The sequence below is a fragment of the Lolium rigidum genome, chromosome 3 (genome assembly GCF_022539505.1).
Source record: "Lolium rigidum isolate FL_2022 chromosome 3, APGP_CSIRO_Lrig_0.1, whole genome shotgun sequence".
Lineage (NCBI taxonomy): Eukaryota > Viridiplantae > Streptophyta > Magnoliopsida > Poales > Poaceae > Lolium > Lolium rigidum.
The window spans coordinates 122,050,186-122,068,853 of record NC_061510.1 but is presented as its reverse complement, the minus strand read 5'-3'; the positions used below and the strand labels follow the sequence as shown (position 1 = coordinate 122,068,853).

Here is an 18,668-nt window from a genome sequence, read left to right as displayed (position 1 = left end):
GCGTCACAATGGCTTTATCTATCTCAGCGAGTGTTTCTATCTTCTGTTTTTTGCTTGTTTCCTCTTTGCTGTTCCGTGTTCTTTCCCTACCTTCAGACAATGATATAGTTCCTGGCTAAACTTAAGTTGCTGGAAGATGAAACCATTTTACGTTTAAATCTACATGGCTACTAAAGTGATGTTAGAAACTTAGAATCCTAGGTGAAAAAGGATGGGCGTTGAGGCAGAGATGATCTTGGTTTTATTTTATGATTCCAAGTTGAGGTTTTGCACAATTATTGCTACTTCATGATAATTTGGATGCTACTTTTTTTTGTCTTTGTAGTAGTTATATAACTTTTATAATGGATTGCTATTGCTAATCAAATTTAAACAACATGAGCATCAGCCTGAAGCTAAGCGTGCCTCTCTCCCAACTATGTTATATGCATGTAAATGCCCCTTTTCCTATATTATGTCTACATTTCTCTTGATGTAGGTGATGTTCTTTTATTCAGGTGATTTTGCTCTATAATGTTACTAGATGATATTTCTCTGTCTAAAGCTTATATGCATGCGATTTTTCATACTTGGCCAGTACATTGGACAGGAAAAACCAGTAATGGTTATTTTGTTAAAAAAACAACAAAGAGTTATACGAGAATTCCATATTACATATGCCACTAATACTATCTTATTTATTTACGAACTCGCTGAATATTTTGGTTCTCATGAATCTTGAGAATTTCAGTTCATCCTTTAGTGTATAGCTAACGTTTTTTATTGATAATTTTGCAGCTCGGGACATGCCGCAGCGCTAAGGCACTCTCCGAGTACCACTTTAGAAGTAGGTTCACTCAGCTTCTTTAGAAGTTCACTTGTCCATTTCATTGCTACAAAAGATGCATTGGATCATCTGTTCAGTTTAGTAGGACAAGATTACTGTGATAGCAAGTTAGGCTCCTTTTATATCCGCTCCAAATTTCCCCTTAGGTAGCTCTTACGAGTAGTAATCCATTGTCACTTTTTTGTCTGTTACCTTTTGTTGTACCATGGCTTGGAGTGGGGAAGATTATCTTTTGAAACTTGCAACTGATTTCTGGGAGAGCTTGGAGAAGTACTCATTGATTAAACTGTTTTCCATTAGATTCGACTTTTTGACGAAATGTTCCTTCTAATTCAGAATAGTGCTACCTTTTATGCCCTACTTTAGTTTTCTAGATTGGTCCAAAGTTAATAATTTGTTAACCTAAGATTTGAAACATATTCCTGAAATAAAATCATGAGTTCACTTGCTACCGGATGAAGCAGAAGATATATAGGTGGGGCATTGTCACCGACCCCAAGACGACAACTGGTGGCGACCATCGGACCCAAGATTGGTGCTTCTAAAAAACCGATATGTGATGCCGAGTTTTTTCCTGCTCATTATCTTTCTCTCGGCTCCAAGCCACCTCCGACAAAATGCTGGTGTTCCATTGCCATGCCGCGAGAGAAGGCTTCGGATTTCAAGAGGGTGTGGAGGCGTGAGGGTGCTGAGCAGGCACACCAAAAACACAAGCAACCAAAGGAGGCCGACGAGGAGAAGGTTTAGCGCCAAAATTTAGGGCCCATGTACCATTTGGTGCGGCGGTGCTCCAGCAGTGTCGACAAATTGGTGGCCTTGGCGCCTTACTGCTTAGGGTTTATGGTGGTATTTGTTGGTATTTTTGTTAATCCTTGAGGTGCTTAGGAAAGTAATAGCGATTATGGAGGAGATGGGGTCGATGCAGAGCTTCATACTAATTTCCATTAGGTTGCTTTCTTCTTTTCTTCCAAATTTATTGACCTGTCAAGTTTACCAATGACGCTTCTAGGCATGAGTTTTGGACGATTTTCTTATTATGCTTTTGACAGACTTTACCATATTGTCTTCATTCTTGGATTCAGAGCTATCTTTAAATGGAAATCACATCAAGCAAAACATCATTGCACATTGTCTTTAGCTTGAAGTTTTAGGTCTCCCTTATTAGAGGTTACCGGTAGATCGGTGTCTATAATCTAGAGACGGTTGGATACTTGGTTTAGGGAATGGCCAATTAAATTATGAAAAGCCTTTTGTCCGCAATACTCACTGCTACCACTATATAATATATTGGCCAGTTATGTGCTTTTGTACCTGTATGGCAAACACCTATATATGACTCTCCGCTATATAGGTACTTTGTATTTGTCTTTGCATATTTTGTTTCCTTTGGATTGTACACTTACATGCCCAATCCTGTACTTGATTGTGCCTTTTTAGGGTGTGCTTAGACTAGAAAAGTTTAATGTTCTTTGATGCAATATATATGCTGTTGCTGGTATGTCAGTTTAGTGGCGTCTATGTAATACTGTATTACTATGGCAAGATTATACAGACTGTATGACAGATTAAATTTTATTAGTATTAGTATGTACATGCTGAAAATCAATGTGTTTATGTTCAACTTAAGTGTTAATCAAGTTGCAGGACCAAGATGGTGCCCAAGCAGAATATGGCCTACCGTCATCAAGTGTTTAAGACATCTATAAAAGATGGTACAATTTCGGAGGACAGGCGAATCCGTTGAATCCAGTTACGTGTTTGTACATGTTGCCAGTAGTTACTCTCCGGTACTTTATATTAGCTTACAAGACTATAGTCTTACTGAAGGCTGTCGTTTACTTCACATGTCTTCTGTTGTAACCAGCTGGTTTAATAAAATCCCCATTTTCTGTGTATTCAGTTTTAAATTTGCTATTGTGGTTCGAACGTATTAACACGAGCATAGAGAGCAGAACTGGGCATGCTAATCAACCAAGAACATTAAAATTGGTTTCCCTAGCTCAGAAAAAAATTAACTGTGGTAATTGAGCTGTTGCATGTAAGGAAAATGTAAAATTTGCTTCGGCAAGAGAAAGAAAGAGAGGGGGTAAATTTTGCTTCTGAAACCGAAAGAAAGAGATGGGATCGTACCAGTTGATACCAGATTAAGTCACGCACACTTGCCACTACTTGGCTCCTCATCCATGAACTGACTGATAAAATTAGGGATGATATACTGTGAGAATTCCAACTGACGGTGGAGATCTACACCAGAAAAATCGAGCTTCTCTTCTATTGAACGGCCGCGTCGACCACCTCCTGGCAGCTCCTGCCACCAGCTTCCTCCTCTACGCCCACGAGATCTCCACCAGCAAAATCGAGCTTCTCTTCTTCTATTCAATTTCAACGACCGCGTCGGCCACTGCCCATCGCCTATGGGCTAGCTAGCTTGACCGGCCATGGGAGACACTTGATCTCCACCAGCACTAGGACTAGGACCTCACCGCCACGCATCTTAGCAGAATTGAGCTTCTATGTTCTCGCTCTCCAGCTTACATTGTGCCCAAAAGTGTTAAATCTAAAGACGCGAGAGGGGTTCATTGCCACGCATGATACTGCCCTCCCTAGCTTACTTGCTACCTCTTCTTCGTGTTCCTTTTAACTTCCAGTTATATTGATCTTTCTTAACGGCCGCTTGCTCCTTCTTTCCCATTATTTTCAGTGTTTCAGCCAGGCACAACAGAAAAAATATTGTAGAATGAGAAGGAGAAGAGAGCACCTTCCAAAATCGAGAACTCCACGTGCGGGCCACACCTGTCCGGTATGGCTCAACACATTAGTGACATCAACGATTAGAAGAGCCTGGTGCGACTATTTGTTGGGTGCAAAGATTGTTCTTTTATTACTAACCACGAAGCCGCAAAATTTAGTAGCACCGGCACTGGGTGCTCTCTCTCTTTTATTTACTCGGCTTTGATTGTTTCTATTTAAAGCTATGCCATGCTTATGCTTCATAGTCACATTAGCGACCAAGAATAATAAGAAGATTCCAAAATAGCGTGTTCTCATCGATTTGTGCAAATACTAACGTATCATTTTTTCCTCAGCTTATTATCAAGTCTATTACAAAACGATTATCAGTGCGAAATACCGGGGCCGCGCGCCAAGGCGCGCATCAAAATCTAGTATTTATTTATTGGGGAGGCGCCTCTAGTGAACTGTGGACCCCGGCCCTTATTCTTTTAATTGCAATCTTCTACAACATTTTCCTATTCTGTTCTCTGCAAACAATTCTTTTTCCACACGGTTCATTTAATCCTTTGTTTTCAGCAAAACCAGTGAGCTTGAAAACCTCGCTGAAAGTTGGGGACAAAGTACTTGGTTGTTTGTGTGCATGTCTCCACGTTGCTGCTGACACCGGCAGTGCGCCCTGCGACGAGTTGGTTCGCAACACCTCGGGAGAGAACGTTTTTCTCCTACTGGTCGATAAACCTTGGTTTCTTACTGAGGGAAAACTTCCTGGTGTGCTCATCATACCTTACTCTTGGGTTCCACTTAACGTTGCGCATAAATTCTCCTTCATCAACTCCGCGCTCAGCAAACGCCCTTTGTTGATCTTGATATGGAAACACCGCCGCCGCTGGACGCCGACAGGAAACAGATCGCCGACCGCCGCTAGCCCAAAATCCGATTGAGCACCCTTGCATATCTGCTTTGTGAACCGCATGAAGCCCGTTGCGAACGCCGGGACGGTAGCTGTTGAAGCACATCGGTCGGGACCATTCCCGGTGCCAAACGGATCTCAACTCTGCCAAATTCCGTCGATGGAGTCGAAGAAAAGAGACAAAGCTGCTTTCCAGCCTCCACAAATCCCTCTCCAGAGACACCACATTCCGAGCCACGCCTCCACTATCACATCTCAGCAACCCATCCATCCTTCTGCCAACCACAACGAAGAAGATGAACCAGGCTGCCCCAACCACTTCTTTCACCAAAATCGGGATTATTTGAGGAACAATCGATAGATCCATCCAAAATACTCACCGTCCACCATGGAAAGCAAGCAAGAACAGTCGTCGACGGCCACCAAGCGCCTCCCGCCGGTGCTGAGGCACAACTCCTATCTATGCCGGATCCTACAAGAAGACCTATAACTACTACCAACCGGCACTCCCCCCACTCATCGCCGGCCAGCCGTGGCCGCCAGCGACAAGGGGAAGGAGGCCGGCGAGGAGATCGCTGTAGGTTTGAGGGGAGAAGCAAGACGGTATCCACCAGACAACTCTCGAAGGAAGATGACGGTCACCTAGTCAAGGGTTGGAAATCCTTTCCTTCCATATCCATGTCAAGTTGTCAAGTAAAATGCATCTCCTTTGATTCGCAACAAAAATGCCTCTCCTTTTTCTGTACCGATAAAAAAGGCCTCCTGTGATCCATGAAAAGCCAGCCCAGAAGAATAAGCTCAAAAGACTAACAACTAAAAAGGCCTATCATTTTATCCAGGCCAGGCTGATCGACCAACTAAACACGGCCCGTCAATCGCATTACATCTCGTCGGCCCATTCCTCAGGATTAGGGTTTTATAAGAGCGCTATCTGCGAGCCTCTCACGACTCCTCCCAAACCCTAGCGCCGGCGCCTCCACTTCCCTGCTCCCTCATCTCCTCGCGCCAAAGGTATCTTCTTTCCCTCTCCCCGTCCCTCCGCCGCCGCCACTCGCCGTGCGCGCTCGTTGCTGATCAGCGTGTGCTCTACGAATCGAACCTTTGCAGCGGCAGGGCCCGGCGAAAGGGAAGCAAGATGTACACCGCCAGGAAGAAGATCCAGAAGGACAAGGGCGTCGAGCCCTCCGAGATCGAGGAGACCGTCGCGCAGGTCCGTCTCTTCTCTTTCTACAACCGCTCCGCGTCTGGATTCGTCTGGGTGTGACATGACCGTGGTGTTTGGTATCCTGCAGGCTTTGTTTGATCTGGAGAACGGCAACACCGAGCTCAAGAGCGACCTCAAGGACCTCTACATCAACACTGCTCTGTAAGCCGCCTTCTGCTGCATCCAGTCCATCTAGATCTTATATGTGCCTTCATATTTATGTTGCGGAAACAATGATTTTAGAAACAATGTTTTTTCGGAAACAGCTCGCTAACAATGTTTTACAAAACAATGTTTGTGGAAAACAATGTTTCCCATTTAAGTTGCGGTGGAGACGCGTTGTGATGTGATGGTGCTGTGTTTGCAGCCAGCTGGATATCGTTGGGAACAGGAAGGCCGTGGTCATCCATGTGCCCTACCGTCTGCGCAAGGCCTTCAAGAAGATCCATGTCAGGCTCGTCAGGGAGCTCGAGAAGAAGTTCAGCGGCAAGGTGAGTTGCAAATGCTCCCGTGCTCTGTGATTTTTAGCACTTTCTTGCTTAGTGCATGCTTGAGTTGCTACTCGTAAACGATGTAGATAGTACCCTGCAGTAGCAGTGCTGAACAATTGGGCAGGTTAATTTTTTTATGATTGTTGCGTTGCTACTAGAATCTAGTATTGCAATTCAAATAGGTTAATACTGAATTTACCACTCACTGAAGAACTGATTGTCTAACGCACAAGACCAACCTTTTAAGTGCAACTTGCCATGATTTGTATATCGAGATGCTTGATTATACTGACACTTGATCGCATCATGGTGAGGTGGGCATGTCTGGTTTACCTTGGTAGCATAGAAATAAAATCCTGATTTCTTAGGTAGCCATTTCTGTTATCAAATGCCAGCAATCAAAATATTATAACTGTCAGACACAGAAGAGTGACCTTTCTATAATTTATTCCGTTGCATGAACTGTTGAGTTATGCAGTATTATAGTTTTGAGCTTCATGCTTGTTTAACTTGTCAGACTTGTACTGTACCATTTTCTGTAGAAACTGGGCAGCTCATTAACTGAACATGTGCTCTTTCTGTTTGAAAGAGTTTGTTTAAAACTGTAATAGACTGCCGATCATCAATCAAACAGTGAACTGATTATCTGCTTTGCTTACACAGGATGTGGTTTTTGTTGCAACAAGAAAAATTGTGAGGCCCCCCAAGAAGGGTTCCGCTGTTCAGCGCCCTCGCACCAGAACTCTGACAGCTGTTCATGATGGTATCTTGGAGGATGTTGTTTACCCTGCTGAGATTGTGGGGAAGCGTATCAGATACCGTTTGGATGGTGCCAAGGTCATCAAGGTAGATTCTGCAACTTCCCTAGTATATTGATGTTCATATAATTCCTATGAGAAGTAGACCAAAGCATGAATACGTTGATAATTGCATCTGTAGCACTGTAATTGCTACATATTATTATTTTATATGGTTCTTTGCACTAGCCTGTTACTTGGTATCTTGCACTTCACAGCCAACCTGATGGGCTTGCAATGCTACAATCGATCCTTATGTTGTGATGTTCTTTCAGATCTACTTGGACCCAAAGGAGCGCAACAACACCGAATACAAGCTGGAGACCTTCTCTGCAGTCTACCGCAAGCTTTGCGGAAAGGAGGTCGTCTTTGAGTACCCAGTGACCGAATCGGCTTAAATATGCATGCTTGGATACCTCCATTTTCACATCTTTCAAGTCCAGATGGTTTGATTGAAGTATCTGTTAGTTTGCTATCAATGTATTCCAGAAACCATAGTTTTGGTAACAACTTGGTGATTAGGCAGTTCGCTGGAGATGGCAATGAACGTGAACAATGTTGAAGTTTTGAGCATTTTAATTATAGACCTGTGCACTCCTGTCTTGCATTTTGTTTGTTTGGAATTGTTCAGCATCTGTGTAAGATGTATTGCTTGAGTCAAATATTGTCACTGCACGTACACTTTGGTGCCTGTTTCTGCTCCGTGTGTTGAATAGTGGACCATGAGCATCTAAATCTTGATGACATGTTTGAGTCCTCAAGCTGCTACGTTGTTTGGGCATATGGCAGCTTGTCATCAGTGAAGCGGCAGTAGCAAGGTATTATATGGATTCTTTGCTGTCCTGTAGTTTGTGCAGCCTATATCAATTCGAATTGAGGTGTGGATTGTTTCTCCTTTGACCGTCTGTTTGAATCTACCATGGTCATCTGATTCTAATTCTGATTGAAGTGACCATTTTTTGCTTCGACACCAGTGGATATACTAGGCTACACAGCTTGATTGCAGGACCTCTCCATTTTAAAATTTCAAAACGCGTGATTTAGGAATTGTTTATTTTCGTTCTTTATTATATTTTTTTCCATATATTTTCTTCTTGTACTTGGTTTCTCACTCATTCATCCTCGCCTCCTCGGTCTCTTCCCTCTATTTTGTTCAGTCTCTTTTCTCTCCTCTTAGTTTCGTACTTCCCTCTCTAGTCCTTACATTTTCAATGACTTGACATTCTTCAGTTCATCGGACATGTCATTTTAGTCATTCTTTCTATGCGGCTGTAGCAAGCGTGGGAGCTGTCATTCTTAACTTAAATTTAGCCAGTTTTTTGTCATTCATCATTTCTCAGTTTATTGTCAGTCTTTGTTTATCTACCTTGTGATTCTTAGCATTGGCATGTCATTCTTGAGTTATATACCTAGTTATTCACAATCATCCTTCAATATAGAATCGAAACTTTATCTCATTTCTTTAGTGTGCACTTCTTTTTTCAGTCTTTATTTTTATTAATTTTTCTGTCTCATAGTTCTAGGTATCTGCAATGTTCAGTTTCCTCTCTTCACTTCTCTATTTTCATTTTTCAGTCTCACAAGTTCTGTCTTTCAAGTACGGGTTAGAACCTAGAGAAGCCCCGGGACGAAGCGGAAGGCCTTGACCATCCATCAGGATAAGAAACTAATATTCTGAAAATAAGGATAAGAAACTCATAATGGAAACTCTGAATATCAAATCCGACAATGAAGCTTATCATTAATTGGAAGACCACTAAGCAGTTATTTACATTCATACACCTCTAAATACCTACCGAGAGTACATGTATGATTAGAATATATCGTATTAGCACATTTAGCATGCACCATATCTGGATGCATATCATGTTGAAGACATCATGACTTGGACAGATGCATAAGACGAAGCATTTGTCGAGTACTCGGAAGAGCAGAAGAACGGCCTAGGCGGCATTTCCAGTTCAGCGATGTTCCTCTCCAACATCTCTATCACTCTGCTCATGGACGGGCGGCTTTCAGGTGTCATTTGTATGCACCACAATCCAACCATGGTCATCTTTCTTACAACTTCTTCAGTTCCATGTGTGACTTCAAAACCATGGAGATCCCTCGCCAAACGATCATAAACCCAATGTGGAAAATATGTTTCACTAGAGTTGTCTGCATTTCCTTTCAATATTTTCTTCTCCTGGACCATTTCCAGGAGCATCATCCCGTAGCTATAAACATCTGACTTTGTCGATACAACTCCAAAACCTCTGGAGAACACTTCCGGTGCGATGAAACCGACTGTCCCTCTCATTTCAGCCATTGAAAGGACGCTGTCCTTGAGGTGGCACAGCTTTGCCAGTCCAAAATCTGCAATCTTGGGACAGTACTCATGGTCTAGAAGGATGTTGTTAGGCTTGATATCGAAATGGATGATCTGAGTGTTGCAACCCTGGTGTAGATACTCCAACCCTCGTGCGATACCGATCGCGATCTTTTGGAACGTCTCCCATCCGATGGCACGTTTGGAGGTCTCCGAGTGAATGTGCTTCTGCAAGGAACCATTGGACATGTACTCGTAGACAAGCGCTCGATGAGACCCCTCCAAACAAAAACCGAGTAGGCCGACGATGTTAACATGAGAAGTCCGGCCGATACTCATAACTTCATTCAGAAAATCTTCTCCATTGCCTTTTGATCCTTTCAGGAGCTTCACCGCAACTATCTTGCCATCTTGCAGGCTCCCCTTGTACACCACGCCATATCCACCTTCTCCTAGCTCGTCCTTGAATGATCTTGTTATCTTCTTCAGATCCGAGTACCAGTACCTTTTCAGAGCAAGAGATCCACATTCTCTTAACATTTGTTCTGTGTTCGATGTATTGCTAGAGTAAATTATGCGGACTGCTGATATGATTTTTCGCTTCTGACGGTACATCAGGTAAGCAAGGCAGGCGAAAACCAAACTAGCCGCAGTAGACAGAGAAACTAAAAGCAAAGAAAAGGTGCAACAGTTAAGAGGTGAACATCAAGAAACTTGAAACTTTAGAGCATGATACTGGACTAGATTATGTTATGCAGCAGAGTGCTTACCTACCAAAATGAGCTTCCTTTTCTGATTATTATCTGCACGAGCATGAACATGAGAACATTTCATTATAGGGATGGAACTGACAGAAAATATGCATGTCCTGGCACTGGCAGGCAGCTTACCGCAAGTCGATGGGCGCATGCTGCTGTCCGAGCAGAGGCACGCGAAGTTCGCCGTGCTGGCATCGTAGCGGCACCGCCCGCCGCTCGCTTTGCAGGCGTCGCAGTCGCCGACGGGCTCCCACTCCACCAAGAACCCGCCCTTTATGAGCCGTCTATAATTGGCCGCCGTCATGTCTGCCGCCGGCTCCGACCCGAGCACCGGAAACTTGCTGATCTCGCAGTTCCCTCCATTCGCCGGCGGCTGGCCCGTGTCGTAGCTTCCCCCGAGGTACACGTATATGCCGCTGCTGTTGCCGGTGCAGTTGGTGACCGCGACCGCACCGGGCGGCGGCCGCCTCTCTTGGCACCTGGACAGCATGTAGCCCTCCCGGTTGCTCCGGCTGATTCTGAACCTATCCGTGATGGCGAAGGCGGAGGACATGTTGAACAGGACGGTGCACGTCGTGTCGGCGGCCAGGAGGGTGTGGACGGCGACGAGGGAGCGGTTGCCGTAGTCGATGCCGAGGACCCTCATGTAGGAGCTGCCCAGGTAAGCGCCGGCCGACGCGGAGCCGTTAACGTTGCACGTGAGCCGGAACGCCGGCGGGCCGCAGGATGACACGTCCTGGCCCTGGCCGGCCAGCCAGAACGGGTATGCCAAGGTGAGGTTCCCGCATGTCGCCTGCGGGCAGCCTGCGTCTCCGGCGGCGGTTGCCAGCTGCTGCAGGGAGGCCAAGATCAGTAAGAGTAGCAACGAGGTAACTGGACGCATTATTGCTGAAATCTTGACAATAGAGAGCTGCTCGTCCTGCTTGCACGCTAAGTTTGGTAATTTTTTTGACTTGTCTCGCCGTGTGCGGCCGGTTAATTGAACTTTGGGCATTCGATGCCTGCCAAAGATGTCACTATCCTGTGTTTATGTGACACAGGAATTGATATACACTTCGTGCAAAGTTTCATGTATGCACAGTATGGTTGACTCTTTGCTTGCCCACGATGAAACTGGTTCCTCTGAATTGTCACAATTCTAGATGACTCTTCATTGTCAAGGATGGACCTGCTTCCTCTGAATTGTGCTTGCTGCGCTGCCGTCAGTGCTGCATACTTCTCCAGATACGGCAAATTCAACAGGTGATTAGTAGAAGTTGCTTGATTTTCTACCAAAAAGCGTCATCAAACTTTGCATCTCGAAGAGGCTACCGTGTCCTTTAGTTTTAAACCTTGGTCATGAGTCTGTGGTTGTCCAACAATTCCATATGACAACATCATAGCTTAGATAGCGCCCCAGCCAATAGAAATTTCGTCGGTTAGGACTCGGAAACCTTCCCTTCAAATCGTCCATGCAGCTTGAACTACAGAAAATTGTCTTGAACCTAAACTATCACCGACAAATAGCAAGTGTGATGATGGATCCCAAACTGTAATATTCAAAGACTAATATATTGTGAATACAAGTAAAAAAAAAGCTGTGGATTCTCAAAAAAGTCGTTTAAAAAATATAAGGCATCAAACCCTGAATCAAGAGGGTATTAAGTAGTAAATTACTAGGAAACTCAAACTTAGAACTGTACACGACGATAGGTCAAAAAGTGAATCATGAGGATATTAGGTAGTAAATTGCTGACATAACTCAAAACTCTAGGCACCGAAACTTCTACAGTATCAAGTTACTGATCCTCACAATTTAGAGGGCAAACCAACCCACCAAAGAAATCTAGCTTCTAGGCGATGAAATTCATTGTACAGCACTCGTATATGCTCCTCGCAAATTGACAGGAAATTCCCACAACGCCTCTGGTGGTCCCAAATTTGGTACCTTCAGAGTGCTGCTTAAATTTGAGCAGCCTTATTTGCCCCTATAGTATTGGCGTTACATATCAAGCGCCAATGTTCTCTACGCTGGCACCTTTGTTGATCCTTTTAATGATCCCTGCTATAACCTGGTTTGTGCCAGACGAGCAAGATACATACATCATCATGAGCTCCGTGAAGAATAGTTATCCCTTCTAAAGATAAGTGAGTCAAAAATTATGATAAACCTTTTACCTTTCCAGGTCCGAGTTCATAGCTCTTCTCAAGGCCTTTACCCAAAAGAGTCGTCACAGTAGTCTCCCATTGCACAGGAGAGGTTACCTGTTTCTCAAGTATGTCAGTCACATGTGCATCATTTTAATAAGGTTGCGACACGAATTCAAGTTTAGTCTATACCTGCTGTGCCAAAATCTTCTTGATTGTGTCAGGATCTGAGTGGGGCTGCGCATCAACATTGGAGATTACTGGGATTCTCGGTGATCTGATCTCTGTAGCAGCCAACGCAGATTCCAATCTTGAGACAGCAGGTTGCATGAAGCTTGTATGGAAAGCACCAGCAACAGCTAGGCGAACCTGGTAAGATAATGGTCAACTTTATATATAAATCGTTGATGACTATGCAAAAAAGAAAATGATTTTCTATCAAGCCTCTTGATAAGACAGCATCAGGACAAACACTTCTCCAAAGCACCCAAGATAAGACACATTCTACAATGCAGGCAATGATTTTTTTTTTAGCCTTACCACCAATACAGACAATCTATTTGGAATGAACACAGGAAAATGGTGCCATCAGATTTTCATGAACTGCACTTTTGTAATATTATTTGCAAAAAAAGTACTCTTGTAATAGTACTATTTATTATCTACATGGTCTTTAGCAAACACATTGCCATGAAAATCTACGGTCAAAGTTGTGCGACAATGTGTATGTACGAAACAGCTTATGATTTTGAACAAGGGAACGCTATGCAGTAAAATGACCTTACGAAATTTCAGTTTTCATACCACTATAAACAGCAATAACCAGTCCATAGTACGAGTTAACAAAATTTTACATACACGAGCCATAGTGCGAAATTAGATGCATGGGAACACTAACCGTCATTCTGGCCTTAAAAGATTTTGCTTTGGCTTCAACTGCTTCGATACCTTTCACACCACCAGAAACAGCATAGTTACCCTGGAATAAAGTTTGACCATGTTGCTCAGGAAGCCCCAGTAAGGAAATAATAGCAGCAGTCATAAAAGACTTACAGGACACAGAAAATTTGCTATTTGAACTTTTTCCTTTTCATCCACGTCCTCATTTGCAGCATCGCATAACTGTTGCACCTTTTCTGAATCTAGGCCAATCACACTGACCATCGCACTATTGGCAGCATCTGAAGCATCCTACACAGACAATGGACATTAAGAATAAATATGGAAAGTCAAAAAATCAAAGTACAAATATCTTATCTGCCGCTAACCTGCATGGCTTCTCCTCTAAGCTTGACAAGCTTCAGGCCATCCTCAAAACTGCATGTTGATAACTGTTTAAGCATACATACTTAACAGACTGAAAAAGCAGAAAGCTTTGGGGCCATTAATTTGACCATCTTGTTGCAGGTATAGTTGATTGAAGATTGTGTTTGGCAAGATTAAATTTAACATAGTATTTGATAGCTTCATTATGATCAAGAACTCACATGCTTATACTTAACACAAGAAATGCATGATCCCATTAACAGAACAAGAGAAATACCTAAAAGCACCAGCAAATGCCAGCGCAGTATATTCTCCCAAGCTGAGACCACAGGTGACATCTATAGAGTCAATTACTGATTGGCCCTCTTCACGTGCACGTAGCACCTCTACAGCTGCAAGGCTGGTGACGTATATAGCTGGCTGCAAAATAGTTTTGTTCGGCATCAGAATGCAACCCTTAACTGACAAGATCTGGAACTGCCTATGAACCATATCATCCTTTTGCGCTCAAATCTATATGCAACATGCTCAGAAAAAAAATGCAAAAAAATATTGTGGATACCATTTTAGCAACATGGCAAGCTGTGAAGGACAAAGATTGGTACACCAAAGACTTATTCAGCACTGGAATTGACTAACCAGATTCAGCACTTAATAGATATTCACAGTTTGAAGCTACATAGTCCCGAATGATGACTAAGGAACATGTTTTAGATCACAATAAGTAGCAGTGGACGGCAGACACCTAAGAGAATACTTCTTGAAGGATATGAAATGGAATAATATAAAATACACTGGGAGCGAAGAGTCTGAAATCCAGAAACCTGACTAATCACTGTCGAGTTGAGCTTTTCTTTTGGTCCGTCGATGCAAAGATTCAACAAGTCATAGCTACATATAAAATAAAATTAGCATTAGCACTCGTTTGTTTAATTCCCCTTTGGAACTGTTGTGAACACTCATTAACTTCAAAGAACAACTTCGCTAATGGGCGCAAACCAGTAAATCATATCAGAGTTTTTGGAGATACCCAAGTATATCGTTCGCCTTATCAAATAGTTCCGCAGCTGCTCGAACATTAATAGCTTCTTTGCCCATTCCTACAGCCTGAGCACCCTGAAAGGAGAAGAAAGCAAACACACATAAATAATGCAGTCGACACACAAATGTAGTTAGACTCAAATTATGGGCGTGGCACATGAAAATTGGACTGTACCGGAAATGCCTAATTGTAATTTAAAAAAATCCTGTGATAATCTAATCTTCGATATCTAAATAGGAGAACCCACTACCTTATTTCTCTGCTCTCTCATGCATGCACGTCATCACTTTTGCTCAGGATGCCCCGAGGCTTTGCACCAGCCCATCTAATCAATGAACCTTTCTTGGACATGCACATACATCATGGTTTTTAAGGCGTCGCTTAGGCGATGTTTAAGCGTCACAGCGCCCGGAGATGGCAAGGCGTCGTGCCCACCTTAGGCTCGTGTCCAAGGCGTCCATATTCGACCTTTGAGGCGTCCAAGTCATCGCTCTGGCTGATTTTGGACGCCATGGGCAGGTCAAGCGGGAAACTGAGCAAGCGAGCAGGAACAAAGAAAGCAGGCGGGATGGGAGGGAAATTGGGGACCAGCTTGTTGGTGCCCGTGGTGCTGTTGAGTAAGGCGTCGCCTCGCTTCCCGCTTTGAGCGCCTAGGCATTGCCCCCCCCCCCCCCCCCACCCCACCCCGGCCAGCACCTAACAATTCATGACGTCCATTGCCTCTTCATGTTCCCCGACAATTCCAGTTCCACCTTCAATTTGGCAACTCTTTCCCTTCTTCCCCTTTCTCTATTTAAGTTGCCGTCCTCCTGATGTAGCTCTCATGGCGTGTAACAATTGTTAAGAGCTTGTGAGCGAATCCTTGAAGAACCTTCATGGCTGAAGCTGTGGAGGAGATGGCCGCCACATCCGCATCAGCACCAGTGGACGGCGTCTCGGAGGAGAAGTTGTCGCCACCAGCATCTAGTGTTTCTACTTCGATGGGTGGAACAAGTAGGAGAGGCTGCCAGCTTCACACAACTCATGGCTCTAATTCTCAGATCGTTTCGCTGTTGCAATCTCTCTCTCTCATGATGAGGATGAAGCTTGTGTGCGTACGTACATTTAATAGCATCAATTCTCTGTGTTTGTTCAGCGATTCGTCTGCATTACCAGGAAACTACAGCGGAGCTACTTTTACGCATGATTTTGGTTCAGCTGGAATGCCAAGGGGTGAATCTGGCAGCATTGTGAAGTTGTATCAGTGTGTCCAGCATCTCCTGAAAGGATGAAAGCTGCTGCTCCTCCACATGATCGTCCTTCTCACCGCCGTTTATTCTATCATGTATTCGTGTTACACGGTATGGAGGGCAGCCATGTCCTACAAAATATTCTATCAGTGGAAGCAAGATGATTGTGTAGCGCCAAAACAGCGTGGCCGATCTACAAGTAACCGGCTAGCAGTACTAGCACACCATGACCTCTCGAATGGTATGCACACCAGGAAGTTGCTAAAGGATCTCTACTCCCTCACCCACAGGCACTATCATCATACGGTATTTCAGACATTAATGCAATCTTGCCTCTGCTACTCATCCTTCAGGTATATTGTTGTTAAGATTTCTTCTAATATCTCTGGATATTTCTTAGCCTACCAATTGATAGGATTTGGAGTTCAGTTCGAGTTTGTGCGTGCATGTGCATGTTCTGGCCGCAGTTGCCACATGCCTGTTCTTTTGCTCTGGTGCTTTTCGGTCAATGATTTCTCTTAACTGCAGGGCATGTAAAGCTCTGGTGCTTTCTGGTTGCTAATGATCTTACATCTTATCATCAATAGTCTCAAAGGAGAATTTCCCACGTGTAGAAAGACATTTTTTCTCCACAATCGGGGTATTATAATAATGACATATGAAAATCGAATGATTCATAGGGATAATCTCAGACTTTTAAAGAGGATAGATATTCTTGATAAACATTGACTTTTTGCCGACTTAGATAGAATGTTGCATTGTAGTTTCAAGAGCAAAACATTGTGAATGATCCCTCAATGAACTTATTTATTACAATTCCTCATACCTTGCATACTTTTTTTTTTGTCTAATCCCGGAGTAGCCATTTTTTAACAAACGTTTCGCAGCAGCAGTCCCGCAGCAACACGGGGATATTATCTAGTAATCGCAAACCTTAAGGGCGTAATATGATCCCCTGAAATCTTACGGGCAGGCGCGTGCTGGATGGACGTCCCGGGCACACGCACCAGGACTAGCTGATAGGCTAGCTGATAGCATGTGTCATTTTTAAAAAAACTATAACTTTTAAACCGTGCGACCAAATTACAATTCGTTTTCACTACTAAAATCCCCATGACGAGAGCTTCGAAACTAGACCACATTTTCATATGTTTCGACGAATTTTTTTAACAAGCAACTTTGATGCGCGGCAGAGCAACTTATATTGTGTAGCAAACCAACTTTAATGTGCGACAAAGCAATTTTGGTGTGCAACGAACATGTACATTTTTTGGTACACGAAGGCACAACTTTGGTGCCCGACAATAATTTTGGTGTCCATGGGAGCAATTTCAATAACTTAAGTGCCCTGCAGAGCAACTTTGGTGCCCGGCGACGGAGTTTTTGAACCCTGCAGAGCAACTTTGGCGTCCGACCGAGCAATTTTTAGTGTCCTGCGAGCAACTTTGGTACTCGGCCGAGCAATTTTAATGTCCTGTAGAGTAACATTAGGACTTGTTGCTGCAGCTGTTGTGAAGCCTACCATCGTTGTGAATCAAGTGTTTTTGTTGCACACCAAAGTTGCTTTGCCGCATACCAAAATTGTTTTCCCGCACAACAAAGTTGCTCTGTCGTGCAACAAAGTTGCTTGTTAAAAAATTACGTCGAAACATATGAAAATGTGGTCTAGTTTCGAAGCTCTCGTCGTTCGGATTCTAATAGTAAAAAGGGATTGTAATTTCGCCGCACGGTTTAAAAGTTACAGCTTTTTTAAAACAACAAAGTGATATCAGCTAGCTTACCTTTTTTGATAGTTGTACACATCTAGCATTTTCCATTTTGGTATGACCGCTCAGAATAACTAATGGGCATGCGGCCGCTCGCTAGACGTGTCCATGTGATCCACGCCAAAACTGAAGGAAGCAGTTAAGTTATTTTATTTTCCAATTCGCACAGCTAACCAACTTAGCATCAACTGAATACACAATTGACATTACCTTCCTTCAGCTTGGCTTGATACCAATAATTTCGAAATTCAAATATCCTCGCATGAATAATTGCAGAACGATTGCCACCATTTGAGCAAGCTACGGTACATGTCTGGCTTCTCACAGTGCGGAGCCGGAGCGTGTATCTGAAACGTACCTGGCCGGGGAAGAGGAATGCGGTGGTGGGCTTGTAGTCGGCGAAGAGTGTGTCGGCGCCTGCTGCCACTGCCGACCCGACGGACACCCTTGTAGAGAACCGAGATCTGAGCGGCACCCTCACGGCGGCCGCCGCCGGGTGGCTCCGCGCGGTCGCTCCGGCGAGCGGGGTCGGCGCGGACGGCCTGAGCAGGGCGAGCGTGGAGGCCATCGGAGAGTCCGGGCGGAGGCGGCGAGGGGAGAGGCGTGGGAGGCGAGGAGGGCGGAGGAGCATGCGAGTGCCGCTGCGAGCTTTGTAGCTGGGGCCGATTGGCTTGCTGGCGAGTAGCCGGGGCGGAGGCGGAGCTCACGAGGTGGAGGGGGAGAGCGATACGCGAGACCGAGAGGCAGTGTGGGCCTCCAGGAAAGGCCGAGAATGTGTTCGTTGGGGGTTACTTACCTGAACTTGCAACGGGGCCTTTGCCGAAAACTCTAGAAAAAGGCCGATCAGAGAAGAGATTTTCTCCGCGCATGACGCGTGGGGCGCGGAATTTGCCGGTGGACTGCCTCCGCGCTCGACACGTGTTGCTTTCTGGTGAGTTTGCGAACCGTCCACTTCTCGTAACGGGCCCGCTTCGCACTTAACGGGTTTACGGGACCCGATTCGCGTGTGCCTTTATCTCCGTTTTTTCCCTTATTCTTCTTCTGTCATCTGGGAAGTTCGTGGGTTCTGGTTCTTTCGGCTGGTCGTCTCATCAGCGGTGCTGCTATTTTCCCTTTTCCTCCGTTGCTGTCGAGAATCTCTCGCAACTCATCGTCGGCGGACGTTTTTCCTGCTCCAGTGGTAAGCGCCGTCGCGTTTTTCTGCCTGC

General features: G+C 44.5%; 3 protein-coding genes across 3 annotated transcripts; 1 reads left to right on the top strand and 2 right to left on the bottom strand.

Annotated features, from left to right (window-relative positions):
- The first annotated feature begins 5,374 nt into the window (after positions 1 to 5,374).
- Positions 5,375 to 7,568, top strand: LOC124698130 (40S ribosomal protein S7). Its single transcript, XM_047230650.1, has 6 exons — positions 5,375 to 5,480; positions 5,577 to 5,679; positions 5,762 to 5,835; positions 6,041 to 6,164; positions 6,828 to 7,010; positions 7,237 to 7,568. The coding sequence occupies exons 2-6, from the start codon at positions 5,605 to 5,607 to the stop codon at positions 7,357 to 7,359; spliced, it is 579 nt and encodes a 192-aa protein (XP_047086606.1). The 5' UTR covers positions 5,375 to 5,480; positions 5,577 to 5,604; the 3' UTR covers positions 7,360 to 7,568.
- Positions 7,569 to 8,825: 1,257 nt separating this feature from the next.
- On the bottom strand, positions 8,826 to 10,913 carry LOC124695441 (LEAF RUST 10 DISEASE-RESISTANCE LOCUS RECEPTOR-LIKE PROTEIN KINASE-like 2.5). Its single transcript, XM_047228290.1, has 2 exons — positions 10,163 to 10,913; positions 8,826 to 9,937 (listed from the first exon to the last, which is right to left on the bottom strand). Exons 1-2 carry the CDS (start codon positions 10,911 to 10,913, stop codon positions 8,826 to 8,828), a joined length of 1,863 nt encoding a protein of 620 aa, XP_047084246.1.
- Positions 10,914 to 11,721: 808 nt separating this feature from the next.
- On the bottom strand, positions 11,722 to 18,114 carry LOC124702244 (malonyl CoA-acyl carrier protein transacylase-like). The gene is made up of 10 exons (XM_047234365.1): positions 17,819 to 18,114; positions 14,454 to 14,539; positions 14,248 to 14,314; positions 13,701 to 13,843; positions 13,426 to 13,474; positions 13,211 to 13,348; positions 13,056 to 13,136; positions 12,350 to 12,526; positions 12,188 to 12,274; positions 11,722 to 12,081 (listed from the first exon to the last, which is right to left on the bottom strand). Exons 1-10 carry the CDS (start codon positions 18,089 to 18,091, stop codon positions 12,019 to 12,021), a joined length of 1,164 nt encoding a protein of 387 aa, XP_047090321.1. The 5' UTR covers positions 18,092 to 18,114; the 3' UTR covers positions 11,722 to 12,018.
- Positions 18,115 to 18,668: the final 554 nt, after the last annotated feature.